A 14,806-nucleotide genomic window follows, 5' to 3' on the forward strand; every position below is an offset into this window, starting at 1 on the left:
AGTAGAATTTTTTTTATGAAAATTTAAATTCGACTAAATCAAAAAAAAAACTATTAGAAATTATTTATCAATCGAATGGCTATTAATTTCATCTTATTAATTGATTATTAAATTTAATAAATAATAATAGATAAATATTTTTTTTATTCTGTTGTTAAAAAAATCATTAACTTTATCATAATATCAATAAAGTTCTTATCTACTTATATAATACCCAATATACATAGAATACACTATGTATAAAAAATTTTTTCATTAAAAAAATTTATTACATTAAATTTACTTTCTTATTTAATGTTATGAATATTTTAAATTACCAGAAATATAAAAAAAAGTACTTATATATTTGAAAATTGGTTAAAAATAGTTTTTTTTTAATAATTACTATAGATACAAAAATGTCAACGACAATGAATCAATTTTATAAATAAAGTATTGAATTTTTATAAAGCATAAATAATTTTTAGTTAAAAGAAAAATAGTTTTTAATATTCAAGATTTCTTTAATATTATTATTAATAAAGAAACAGGTTATTATGAGAAATTGAATAAACCTTTCTTTTTAGTTAGCAAAAATTATTATTTATAATATTTAGATACTAAAAACTTTAAATATTATTATTTAGGAAATTAAAAAATATATTATAAAAATTAATAAATGTTTATTACTTAATAATAATTGTTTTAATATTTTTTTTTACTGATAAACCGTAAAACACATATCTTAAATTTTTTCTAAAATAATTGTTAACTTCTTATCAGAAACATTCATCAAACCATCTTTCATCTACAGATAATTGTTGTTGTTGGTTTCTTGACAAAAGGGAAGTGTTGTTAACACCTGAGGACAAAGCATATCCAGACTGCGACATCGGCGATCCTGAAGATGCCTTTGTGAGAGAAGAAGATGTTGAAGAGGAGCATGAAGAACGGTATAAGGGATGGTCTCCTCTTCCACCATGCTCTTTGTTATTAACTTTTCCTGTGATTGGAGTATTACAATTGATTCCTGTAAAGCTATTATCTCTTGATGACAATGGGGTTGTGCTACTTTCTCTGGATCTAAGCGAGCTAAATGCTCTAAAGGGCCTTAAAAATATAAAAAAATTGATAATTATTTAAATAAAGTGCAAAAAAAAAAATAATAAGCTTTTTTGGTGTGAGCATAACAAAAAATTTTTATAACTAGTAGCAAGTAAATATCTAAAATTTAACAGACCTCCAGAAACAAATATTTTACTATTATTTAAACTACAAATAATAAAAAAAATAATATTAAAATAAACCAATAATACAGGCAAGAAAATTTTTTTAAATAAAACTTACGTTTTAACAAGTGAAAGTTTCGAGGAAACAGGAATATTTGTCTTCTGAGGAATTCTACTTCTACTACCACAAGCACTACTTCTTTCCGCCAATATAAAATCATCTACATTATTATTTTGTTCTTTACTAATGTAATTAATATGTTCCATTGATTTATTATGAAAATTAGTATTATTATTAGCATTTGAAGCTGAAGATGTTGGTCTTGAAATATCATTGTTTTGAGCAATAGCTATACGTTCACGTGCTTTACATAATTCTTCCATCAATGCCATTTCTTGTTTCTTTGCAACAATATTTATCTCATCAATCTTTGCTTTATCTATATCATTACTTTTTTTTTGTAAATTTTTAGATTTTGGTGGTGTATTAGATGATGACTTGTATGAAGTTAGTTTTGAGAAAAATGATATCTTTTGAGGTGTTGTTTTTTGAGATGTTTTGTCATCAATTTCATAAATTAATGATGGTTGCTTAAGTATAAAACGATTTAATGCATTTCTTGATACAGATCTTGTTCTAATGTTTGTACATTGGGGTAGTTTAGATTCTTTTTCTCTACTTCTGTTCTTTTCAGCAACTGATGGTTGAATCTTATTGGTAGTATTTATAAATGTATTACTTGGTTTCATAGGACTTTTTGTAGAAGTATAAGATGAAATATTTGTTTTTGAATCAACTTCTGGTATGCGAAATATAACTTCATTATTTGATGCTCTTTGATTATTTATTTCTGAAAAGAAAAATATTTAACAATTAAAATATTCATACCAAAATTAGACAACAAATTTTGTTTTTTATTACTATTAAACAATAATTTTTCAAAAAAATAATCCGAAAATCTATTGAAAATACCCAAAAACAGGCCAATAGTAAATGCTACCAATAAAAGTGGGAACATTTATTGTTTTTAAAAATTTTTATATAAAATAAACTAAACTAAATAACATCTTCAATCTTCAGGAGTAATTTTTTTATGTAGAGGTATATTTCTCTTGCGTCATTACTTAAGATTACTTGAATTTTGATTGATGATAATGTAGTTAAAATATATAAAAGATATATTCTTTTTTTTTAAATACAACTTTAAAACAAAAATAATAAAATATCAATCATTTGATAAAATATTTTCTAAGTTATACTTTAATAAATTGTACCAACTATTTCTTTTTTAAGAATTGCTGTTTAGAATACTTACGTTTTGAAGAATTATTATACATTTGATCTTGTTGTTTATGATATTTTTCATTCTGTAAAGCAAGATCAATATTATCTACTTCAGACTCTGTATCTAATGATAACCACGTTGAATCATCAATACATTCAGGTATCCTTACAGCTTTAGAAAAATCTATTGACATTAAAGAAATTCTATCATACATATCCCCTCCAGACATTTTTGTAATAAATATAATTATATAATTTATAAATCTGAAATAAAACAAAAAAATATTGAAAAATATCCCAAATTGTGAGGGAGTACGTTGTAAAAAAAAACAACAGAATATATTTTCGATGTGATAGAAAACAAAAGAAGATTATTAAAGTAAACTGATGAATGGCAAAAAGAAAAGCCCACAACAGACTATTTGAATAGGGCAAATAAAGATAGATAACACATTAACAGATAATATAACACAAATAGAGAAAAGGATAACTCTTATAATATTATATTATCTTTAATTTATCCCTCATTAAAACGAAAAGATTGATAAAGATATTTTCAATGGTAATAAAAATTAAAATCATTAATGACAAAATACAAAATTTTATGTTTAATCCTATGATATAACAAAAATTCAGGAAAAAGAAATCCTAGGTTTCAAGTTAATAGGAAAATTAAGACGCTTTCCACAACTCAGTAGCCAAAACTTTCCAAAAGTAGTTCGGATTTTTAATTATTGTTAGATTTCTTTGGAACAATTTTACCATTCTCCCACTTTGAAATATTAAGAGCTCCCTCAGGTGCAGTCTTTCCCTGAGCTGATTTAGTACATTTACTGACTACTTTAGCAGCAATACGGGAATAATTAAGATAGGTAAGTCCAGCGTTTCTCCAAAACATTTTTAGCGTAAATCGAATGAACAGAAGAGTATCTTAAGCCTGAAGTTAAAAAAAACCAAGTGTGAATAATTTAATAACATAATTAAAAATTAATTTTAAATCGTAAAAAAAATACTAATATATTTATCGTTAAACAATTTTTGTATAATTATAACTAATATATCATAATTATTTTTATGAATAAAATAAGTAAATATATAAACAAATAAATATACTCATTTAAAAACAAAACTTCTTATTAGTAACTCAAATAATAATAATAGTGATTAGAATTTACTTTATCTATAAACACTTGTATTTTGGAATTATGTATTCTCTATGTATACTTTTCCACACTTGGTTTTGTAACGAAAACTAATGATTTAAATTTAGAAGATTTACAAAATTATGTTTTCAGTCATTTAGTTTATTTTAACAAAATAGAATAACTAAAAATTATTAGAAAAGAGGTATAGAGTAATTTCCCATGAGGATATACTTGTATCAAAAAATAAAATAATTAAATAGGAATAATAAAATTACTGTAACTAAAGAATCTTTTTTTTTAATTAACTGGAAAAAATATATTATCAATTTATTTTAAATAAAGAAACATTTAATTAATAAAACTTTTATTAAACTATTATAAAAATATAATTTTCAAGGTTTACTACAAGTATTAAATTTTAACTTTAAAAATTATAATAGAAAATAAATGGTCCATTACATAAAGATATATTTGAAAAATATAAAGAAAAGATTCGATAATTGCAACCACTTATATTTTAGGAAGATGATATAAATATAAAGTAGTGATGACAGGCGCCTTTTGCCAGATGGTTTCTGACAAATGAATCTTCCTTCTTTAATATATTTTCAAACACATAATTGAGTTAAATGAAATGATATAATGTACATAACAAAATAAAATAACATTATATTTATCAATTATTACTTTTAAAACCATATATTATTATATAGATTAAACTATTATTTATATATTAGGACAATTTAAATAATTGTTTTAATCATAGGCTAGTAATAAAAGAGAATTTTCAAATAAAAATTATTAATAAAATATAAAATTAAGAGTTTTCTAGTTATTTTTTTTTAATAATAAATTGTAAACAAAGAATATTAATATGATAGTTATCTTATTACTAAATTTTATTTTAAATTCCAGCAAATAGTTATTTATTATTAAAATAAAATATCCTACAATAACTCACTACTAACTAAACTACTCATATGTCTAAGCTTTTTACATTAATTTCAAATTACTATTTTATTAAAAAAAATTTTGTTTAAATAAAATGAGAAAAAGAAAACCATTAAAAAATAATGACAAATAAAATATTAGGCAAATTTTTCAAAATTTATAAAATAGCAAATATGTCAATATATATATATATAAAGAAATTTTCTGCTCAAAAAGATATATATTGCACCCGGACAATACTTTATAAAAGAAAAGAATCGATAGAAGTAAAATGAAATAAAATAATATTAAGAAATAATTTGAAAACCATTTTTAAATAATAAAAAGTTTCAATAATATGTTTTTTCCAAAAACAAAATATTAAACATGCCATTTTTCATAACAAACATAGGATATGACCTCGGTTTGACAATGTATAAGATATTTATCAAAAAGAATAAGAAAAGAAACTTTAAAAAATAAAAAATTTTCTATTTAGTCACAAATATCGTCATAGTTGTATTTGTTAAAAAATATATTAAAGTTTTACGTTAATATTTATATATAGAAAGTGTGGTAAAAGAAAATGAGGAAAAAAGTATATTTTATAATGTTATTAAACTTAATAAAAATTTTATTTTGATACTATAGCTATTGATAACCATTAAAAAAGTAGTCAAATTTGATAATATATTAATTTTAAAAATATTTGTTTATTATATATATATAATATTTTATAGTAGAAGTTTTTATCAATATAAAAAAATGACCAACAAAAGTGACTTAATATATAGTAAATTTTATCTAATGTAAAAGTTATTATAATATTAATATTAATTTAATTACACATAAAAACATAACAAGTCATAAATGATTTATTTACTAATAATATATCTTTAAATAAATTTTTTAAATGAAAAAATTTAATAAAGTATAATTTTTTTACAAATAATACAATAACAAAATTTAAAAAAAATATAACTATATTCAAAATTTTAATATCATCTTTTAAGAAAAAACTTTTAAACATAAGCATGACTTTAAAAATTAATTAAAACATATGTTTGATAAAAGAATAATAAAAAAAAGTCAGAAATAAGTATTAATTAAACACATGACGATTAATTAGTCATTTATATTATTATTATAATAAAATTTCAAAAAATATTTTAATAAGAATTATATAAGAATGGAAAAATATATTTATCTATTTTACGATGAAATAATTTTTAAACACTAAGATGGATAATTTCTATTAGTAAAAATAGTAAATTCATTTTAAAAACTACATAAACACCCACTTGCAAATAATATTAAGCTTTACATATATTGACATAGTTTAAAATTTTATATATTTTAATGATAAAATCAAAGATTATGGACAATAATCAAAATATTTAAATAAATTAAAGGCCAACTTCTTCTTTTATTAATATGTGCATATATATATGCCATTGAAACAGGCAATTGAATAAACTTAACTAAACTATTATCTTAATATTTTACTTTTACACATTTAAAAAGAAGTCTTTTTATCATTTACATTACTTTCTCCACCCCTAAATTTAGCCTTTTCTATGATGTAAATAAAAAATTTTTTACTCATATTGACTGTTTTCAAATCAAGTACAATAAAAATTGTTATTTCATTGAGGTGAATGAATAATATTATAATTCAACTACAAAATAATTCATCCCTTATTTATTTTAATACAGCATTATAAAATTTTTATTTTCAGCCTCAAATTTTAGTATAAATAATAAAAATAAAAATTTTTACATGTATCAAATATTTTTATTTTTAAAATTTAATAAATAAATTTTTTTTATAAATAATGATTTGTAAATAGTATACTTTTAACTATACTATAGAAAATATTAAACAAAATAACCATATAGTATTTTATCTTGAAATATTATCCAAATGACAAAATATATAAAACTAATTTGTTTTACAAATAAATATGATGAAATAAAGCAATATTCGACCTCAAAATCATTTATAATAATACAATATTAATAACTTAAAAAAATTTTTTTTTGTAATATAATGAATCATATAAAATATTATTAAATAGATCAATCAACTTTTTATTAATTGTTATTAAAATTAATTTATAAATTTCTCAATACATTATTTTCTATATACCAATTTAAAAACCTCTCCCATTCTTTTATCATTATTTGTTCTTATATTATTAATATTAATTATAACTTTACCTAAGTATAATATACTTGAAAAAGATAATAACAAATTAATTTTATAAATAAAATTATTTTTACGTAAAACGTTTTTGTTTTAAGCATAATAAAACTTTTATTTTTAAACTACTTTACTATACTTCAAATTATATAATTAAAACTATGAAATTTACCACTATCTTCAGAGTAAATTAAAAGTTTTTAAAAATATATTTCTTATACAATTTATTAAAATAAATTCTTTTGTTATCATTTAATCACTAAAAAAAATTATATTAATTTTTATTTAAATAAAGTAAAAAAGAAAAGAATCTATTCGAAAGTTTTTGATATACGGGATGAGATCTATAGAAATGGTAAAATGTCTACTTTATTGTTTATTTTGTTTGTTGTAATTGATAGTTAACTAACTCATCATTTAAGAAAGTTTATCTCTATAAATTATTTTAATATTTTATAATGGAATTTGATAAACCTCTTCTTAGACGTCTTATAGAAGAACAAATCCCAGATGGTAGATCTAAATTAGAGGAAAGTCATACAAATCTTGAAAGAGTTGCTGCTTATTGTGAAGCTAATTATCTTCAAGTATGATTTTTATTATTTATAATTTTAATTAATTAATATATTTTAGAGTGAAAATAAAAAAGTAGCATTTGAAGAAACTAAGTCATTTGCTATTAAGAGTCTTGGTAGTGTAGCATATCATATTAATAACTTAGCAGTCAATATTCTTCAAACATTAAATCTTCAAAATGAAAGAATAGACGAATTACAGTTAGAAGTATCAAAGGCAAATCATTTGATGAAAATGAGAAAAGAGAAATGTGGTAGAAGGCAAATAGGAATGTTAGCTGTTCCTAAAAAATCTTCAAATGATATTAAAACAGAAATTATTCAAAGAAAACCAGCACCACATTATGAAAGAAAACCTATTGATTATAGTTCATTAGATGATATTGGCCATGGAACTATTATACCAGATTATCATGCACCTCAAAATATAATGTCTGGTAATATTTATGCATCAACAGGAGAAAGAGTTATGTCACAAATTGGTACTATTGCTCGTGCTCCTAGTTCTATTTCAACAACTTATGCATCTACAACAGATCTTCAACATAAACGATCTATTGGAACGTTATCTAGAAGTGGTGTAAGATCAACTGTTAATGAAGGACATTACCGAGTACCACAAATAGCTCCAACACCTAAAATTGATCCTGAATTATATTCTACATTAACAAGAGCTCAAGCATCTCAAATGCGTCAACATTATAATAATTCTCATGAACAAGAAAGTCAATCAACATTATTAGGTGGTACAATTTATGCTCAAGCTAAATATTCACAAAATTATGATGATCGAAATGTTTATGGAGGTTATAACACAGGAACATTACGATCTACGGCACCACATTTTTCTGGAGTAAATCAATATGTACCAATATCAGGTATGAATACAATAAATAATACAAATATGATGACTGGTACATTAACTAGAAAATCATCTAATCCAAATGATTATTCTTCGTTGTCAAATAATATGGCAAATTTAAGATACATTGGTCAACAACCAATTTCTTCAATTCCACCTATTGATGATGATGATGGTTTACCAAATCCTCCACAATTATTTAATTCACAATTTTATAATAATATACAATCATCAATTGGTTCTAATGATTTTAATCATATAACATCAATAAATCAACATTCTAATGAAATATCTTCTATTAATGAACCATCATGGGCTCCAGTTACATATATTGAAAAAGGCGTTGTTATATATGATTATGATGCAGATAAACCTGATGAGTTAACACTTAGAGAAGGTAATATTGTTTATATATTAAGAAAAAATGATGATGGATGGAATGAAGGTGTTATGGATGGTACTACTGGCTTGTTTCCTGGAAATTATGTCAAACCAATTGTTTAATTAATTTTATATAAATTATTAATTTGTTTTTTATTGTATTTATAATTATATCTTATTTATGTATAAATAATCATATTTATCAAAAATATATTTTTGAAAATATAAAATATAGTACATAAATATGATAGCTAGATAAATTTTAATGTTATTTATCAATAATAAAATAAAAAAATAAACAATGTGCAATTTTTTAACTAATTATAAAGAGTTTTTTTTTTATTTTATCTTTAAAATATATTAAATATTATCATTGATAATGATAAAATGTCGTAATAATTAATCTTTTAGTTTAATAATTTTTTAATATATATAGTTATATTAATATTAAAAAATAATTTTTTATTTTCTTTATGTAGTAATAAAAAAGTTAGTAAAAGACACTTGTTTTATTTTAAAATAAATATTTTATAAAATATTATAACAACTATTTTAATAAAAGAATACATTTAAAAAAAATATACAAATACATAAAAAAAAATTACTAAAATTTGAAAGTATATTTTATCGCATTTCATGCCACATTTCTCTTTCATATTGTAATTCAGCTTTATGAAGTAAAGGACCATCACCCGCTCTTTTTCTTTTAAAGAAACCACATTTCCAACATATTAAAATAATTACTCCAAGTATTAATAAACCAACAATTATAGCTAATATAATTGGAAGAATAGGAACTTCTTGAGTTTGAAGTTTAGGCCTATCAGGATATGCATGTGTACTAATGGTAAAAAAATTATTTGATTGATCATCAACTACACCCTGTTCTGGTTTAACTATAATTCTTCCTGAGGAAGATATTTGAACATATTCAATATTTGTATAATAATCTATAAATGTTCTATTCCATAGACGCGTTCTAAATTCAATTTGTGCCGAAGATTCAGATTCTATATAATTAAAATAACATTTAACTTTAAAACACATAACATAATTATTTTTACAATGTACATCAACAATCATTATAGGTGAACCATTTGAATCAGTAGCCTCAATTGGTTCTAAACCTTTAGATCCAAGAAAACCTTTTGTTGAAATTTTTATTTCTGGTATATTAAATATTTTACCTTCTTCAACTTCTCTTTTATTTCTTCCTTTTTGTTTAATAATATTTTCAACTTTTAAACTTGGATCGATAATTAATTTTTGTGGATTTATATAATCATAAGCATCTTCAACAAGACAATGTCTTATTGATTTATCTGCTTCTATTATTGTCGGAGTTTCAAGAAGATATAATGCATAATTATTTTCACCATCCTCATGATCAATTCTAAATGGCCAATCAAATTCAACAGAAACATCTCTAACATAAAATGGTCCTTTATTTGTAACTGTATATTGATGTTTAACCATTGGACCAATATCTTCTTCATATTTTAATTCAGATTCAGGTAAACTATCAATTGTTGTACCAAAATAATTCATTTGTGGAGATGATACACCACTTAATTCAAGTTCAGCTTCTTTTATTATTTCTAATTCTTCTTCCCATATATTATCTTTATCATTTTTTTCAATACTTGTTGAATTAACATTAGCTTTAAAAAATAAAATATTGCTTGTTCTTTGACCTTCTGATTTAACTAATTTAAATGTCACATGGAATGTTATAATTTTTCCTGGTTCAATAGGATTACCAAGTGAAAATATTATTATATTATTTTCATAACTTTCTATATTAACAGAACTTAATTTTTTTGTACCATCTAATTGTGGAACATCTAATTCATCATGATTATATTGAAGATACATTCTTGATTCATAAGCTCTTTCACCTTTATTTTTAACAATAAATTTAATATTTATTGAATCTTTTTCACCAACTCTTGTTACAAATTTTCCTTTTTTATCTTGAGATATATCTAAAAATGTAGCTCCTAATTCTAAATCTGATTCACATTTATCATCATCACCACAACGTTTATTAAATGATATTAAAACTTCATGAGTTGAATTGTATTTATTTAAAATTGGATAATTATTAAGATTTATAAGAGGCTCCCCTTCATTAGGTAATGTAGGTTTTGATTGATCTTTAATACTTACACTAAATTTTAATTTTAATGGATTTAACCAATCTGTATTATCTTTAGATATAAAAAGTTTATGAGATTTTCGTTGTGATTGTTTATTTAAATTTTTTCCACATTCCCAATTTAATGTATATCCATCTTTTGAACCATAAATTTTAGCTCTTCTATCAACACCTAACTGTGAAGGTAATGTTTCAAGTTGGCAAATAAAAACATCTTTTGTATAATCAACTAATTTTTCTTTTGAATAACTTGGATTCATACTTAAGATAGTTGTAAATTCAAAACATGTTTTTGAACCTTTTGGACAATTAATACCACCATCAATATTTAATGAAGTATTAATCATTGAATGATCTGTAATAATATTAATAATAGGTTTTGATCTTAATGCAACAACTGTATCAGATAAAACACAACCGACTAAAAGATCTGGATATCCATTATTATCAATATCACTACCACCAGATAAAGAAAAACCACAACTTTTTAATGGATTTTGTCTTGGAGAAATACCAAGTTTAGAAGCTGAAATAATTTGAGCAGCTTTTATGTTAAAACTTTTTTCATCTTTACTACCAAAATAAATATAAATAACTCCAGCACCATTATCATCAAATGGTGCGCCAACAGCAAAATCATCATATCCATATTCATCTCTATTAAGATTACCTAATTTTGTTATAGAAATTCCAAATTGAGAATATTTTTCTTTACCTCTTAATATAATAGGTTTTTTAAAAACAAGTTCATTTTGATCTCTTGATTGAAATTTTCCAGAAGAAAAATATACATATACAGCACCATGAAATTCACTACCTTTTTCATCAATATAAAATTCGTATGGTGCTCCAACAATAAGATCATCAAAACCATCATTATTAAGATCAACAATTTCAATAGAATATCCAAATCCACTACCAATTTGTTTACCTTTTAACATAAATCCATCATTTGTTGGTAACATTTCTTCATAAGATTGATCTTGAATACTCATAAAAGGAAAAAACACTACAGAACCACTTTGATTATGTCTTGTTGATCCAGATACAATAGTAAAATTTTTTTTATCTTCATACCAAAAACCAAATCTTCCATGTTTAACACTATATCCAACATAATCACCTTTTTCAAATAATTTGTTTTCTCTAATTCCACCTTCTCTTTCCTCAAAACCAAGAGTTGTTCTATCAATATTAATAGAAAAAACATCATCAGATTTATCAACAAATGTTGCATGAACACCACCTGTCCATGCTTTAGCACCAATAGTACCTGTTAATATAACTTCTTCATCAATTGATGAACTAAATCCTTGCATACAAGCACCATAACTATTATGTCTTTCTTGTTTAGATAATCTTCCACCATTACAATTATGAACAATAGATGTTAATGTTAAATCAGTTCCAAGAACATAACAACTACCATCTGTATAACTAACACCTTCATGATATCTTTTTAAAGGAGCACATACAATAGCTCTTCCATTAATTTTACCAGATGAAGATACAGAAGCTCCTAATAGTTGATAATCATTACCCTTTGAGTCTATTGTAATACTACGATCATCTTTTGTTCTTGGTGGTAACTTATATCTTTCTTTATTTTGATATTCAACATATGTCTGAGAACACCATTTATCATTAATTGTTGATTTATATCGAAAATAACTATTTAAAGGACATGAATAAATAGCCCCAGCTGATATAGTTCCTGGTTGACTTGAATTAGCTTTTGGTGCACCAATTAAAAGTCTATAAAAAAATTTTTTTATAATAATAAAATAATAAAACATACATTGGATTTTTTCCATTAAAATGTTCTGCAACAGAAAAACCAAAATGTGAATTGAGTGGACCAACTTTATATGTTGGTGATGAAATATCAATATTAAATGAGAATATTTTATTAAATAAATAGTAGAAAAGTATAAAAATTAATCTCATTTTTATCTTTTATATTTTTTTTTTCATTAGAATTATATGGACAAAATATATATATTATAAAAATTATCAATATATTATTTTTGATGATTAATACAGGAAATAAATTGTATATGTTACAATGAGATCATATAGAATGACGAATTATAATTAGAAAGAATAATTATATAATATAAAACTAAAAATAAAAAATTTAATTTACAATAATAAAAAATAAATAAAATAAAGATTATATTTTATTTTAATAAAAATGAAAAAAAAAATTATAAATAATTACATACCAAATTGTAATATAAAACTAATAGATAGATTAATAGTTACATACAAAACGAAAAAATGAGCATCATTATATTTATTTATTATATAATAGAACATTTCTGATAATAATCATACCCTTTCAATTAACATATCATACTATGAATCATACAAAATATTTTTTATAATAAATAAAAATAAAGTTAAATAAATATATTTATCTATTTTATACAAAATCAACTTATTTTAAATGAATATAGCAAATGGATTAATTTGTTTTTTTATTAAAAATAACTTATAATAATATATATTATATTTTTCTCGGTAGTATTTTTGTATACGCAAAATAAAAAAAAAAGTCAATAAATTTGGCCATACATATATTTTGACAACTGTACAAAAATATTAATATATATTTTTTACTGCTTAAAATTTTATTTATTTTATTATTATTAAAAAAAATATATATATTAATATAATGCCATTTAAAATAAAAGTCAATTAGAGTAAATAAATAAATTTATATTCAAAAAGTAAAAAAAAAATAGAACTATTTAATAAACAAGAAAGATAAAATAAAAAGATACTTTATAAATTAGGAATAAACAAAAGATTTTATATATAAAATATTAATTTAGATTGTCAATGAATATTATTTTATAAAAGTAAATAGAAATAAGATATTTCAAAAGTAAAATATTAAATTTCAAATATAAAATAAAAAATATATTAAAAAAAAAATAATAATAATTTATAAAATAAAAAAAAATTTTTTTTTAAGAATGACATAAAAAGATAAATATTGAATAAAGATATTACTTTTTTTTTATAGTATATCTTTTACCTCTCAAACATTTTAAATGTATACATGAACATACATAAATATAGTTCAATTTTTGTAATAAAAAGAGTAAGACTACAATTATATATATATATACATATATATATATATATGCAGATGTAAATGGAAATGACCTTTTAGTTGGAGAATGTCCAATATAAAAAAGTAAAAGAGATTTAATGAATACATTTATATTATAAGGTGCTATGAATATTTATTAGATTTAGTCAAAAAAATAAAATAAAATATATTACTTATTTTAAATAGTTTGTATAAAAGAATATTTTTATTAATTTAAGAAAGAATGATTAGATCATTATTAAACAACTATTAAATCAATTATCTATTGTATAAAAGTAATAAAAATAAAATGTTTATGAAGAATTAATAATATATTACATAATATGAATCTTTAATATATTTCTTTCAAAAAGTTGGCATATTAAAAGTGTTATAAAAAGTTTTATTAGTTTTTATAATAACATTTAATTTAATAAATTTAAAAAAAAAGAGATAATTTTATAAGAAATTACAATATTATATTATTATTATCTTTAAAATAAATTACCTTATAAATCATTTATTTATAATATTATAATATAATAAATATTAATAACAAACTTTTATGAATCATTAGTTAAAACATATATATATATAATATAAATTAATAAGAAAATAACACTAAAAAGTATAAGAATATTATTTGTGTACATAACCTAGGTTAAGTTTAGTAACTAACAACTACTGATGATGATTCTAAAAATGAAAAGTATATAAATATACACATATAAGTTATGCTAATAATCTTCATAATACAAACTTTTATTTTAACAATATATCAAATAACATTATATTTACTATATTTAACTTTTACAATCATTTATATATTTCTAATATTAATCCATATATATCAATAAAATTAAAATATTAAGTTATTTAAAAATTATGATCTTTATCATTATAGTATATCAGAAAATATATTAAGCTTACAATAGAAATAGATAACTATCTTTTTTCTT

General features: G+C 21.3%; 4 protein-coding genes across 4 annotated transcripts; 1 reads left to right on the forward strand and 3 right to left on the reverse strand.

The window, feature by feature from the left end:
• Positions 1-758: 758 nt before the first annotated feature.
• SRAE_2000007000 (Hypothetical protein) lies at positions 759-2,723 on the reverse strand (the record flags this gene model as incomplete). Its single annotated transcript, XM_024650854.1, has 4 exons — positions 759-1,089; positions 1,327-2,059; positions 2,098-2,205; positions 2,525-2,723. 4 exons carry the CDS (start codon positions 2,721-2,723, stop codon positions 759-761), a joined length of 1,371 nt encoding a protein of 456 aa, XP_024504589.1.
• Positions 2,724-3,220: 497 nt separating this feature from the next.
• On the reverse strand, positions 3,221-3,391 carry SRAE_2000007050 (ATPase, F1 complex, epsilon subunit, mitochondrial family-containing protein; the record flags this gene model as incomplete). The annotated part of the gene is made up of 1 exon (XM_024650855.1): positions 3,221-3,391. One exon carries the CDS (start codon positions 3,389-3,391, stop codon positions 3,221-3,223), a length of 171 nt encoding a protein of 56 aa, XP_024504590.1.
• Positions 3,392-7,229: 3,838 nt separating this feature from the next.
• SRAE_2000007100 (Abelson interacting protein) lies at positions 7,230-8,712 on the forward strand (the record flags this gene model as incomplete). The annotated part of the gene is made up of 2 exons (XM_024650856.1): positions 7,230-7,358; positions 7,405-8,712. 2 exons carry the CDS (start codon positions 7,230-7,232, stop codon positions 8,710-8,712), a joined length of 1,437 nt encoding a protein of 478 aa, XP_024504591.1.
• Positions 8,713-9,213: 501 nt separating this feature from the next.
• SRAE_2000007200 (Integrin alpha chain family and FG-GAP repeat and Integrin alpha beta-propellor repeat and Integrin alpha-2 domain-containing protein) lies at positions 9,214-12,694 on the reverse strand (the record flags this gene model as incomplete). Its single annotated transcript, XM_024650857.1, has 4 exons — positions 9,214-9,539; positions 9,654-11,417; positions 11,463-12,502; positions 12,546-12,694. The coding sequence occupies 4 exons, from the start codon at positions 12,692-12,694 to the stop codon at positions 9,214-9,216; spliced, it is 3,279 nt and encodes a 1,092-aa protein (XP_024504592.1).
• Between the last annotated feature and the right edge of the window lie 2,112 nt (positions 12,695-14,806).

This window comes from Strongyloides ratti, assembly GCF_001040885.1.
Source record: "Strongyloides ratti genome assembly S_ratti_ED321, chromosome : 2".
Classification (NCBI taxonomy): Eukaryota; Metazoa; Nematoda; class Chromadorea; order Rhabditida; family Strongyloididae; genus Strongyloides; species Strongyloides ratti.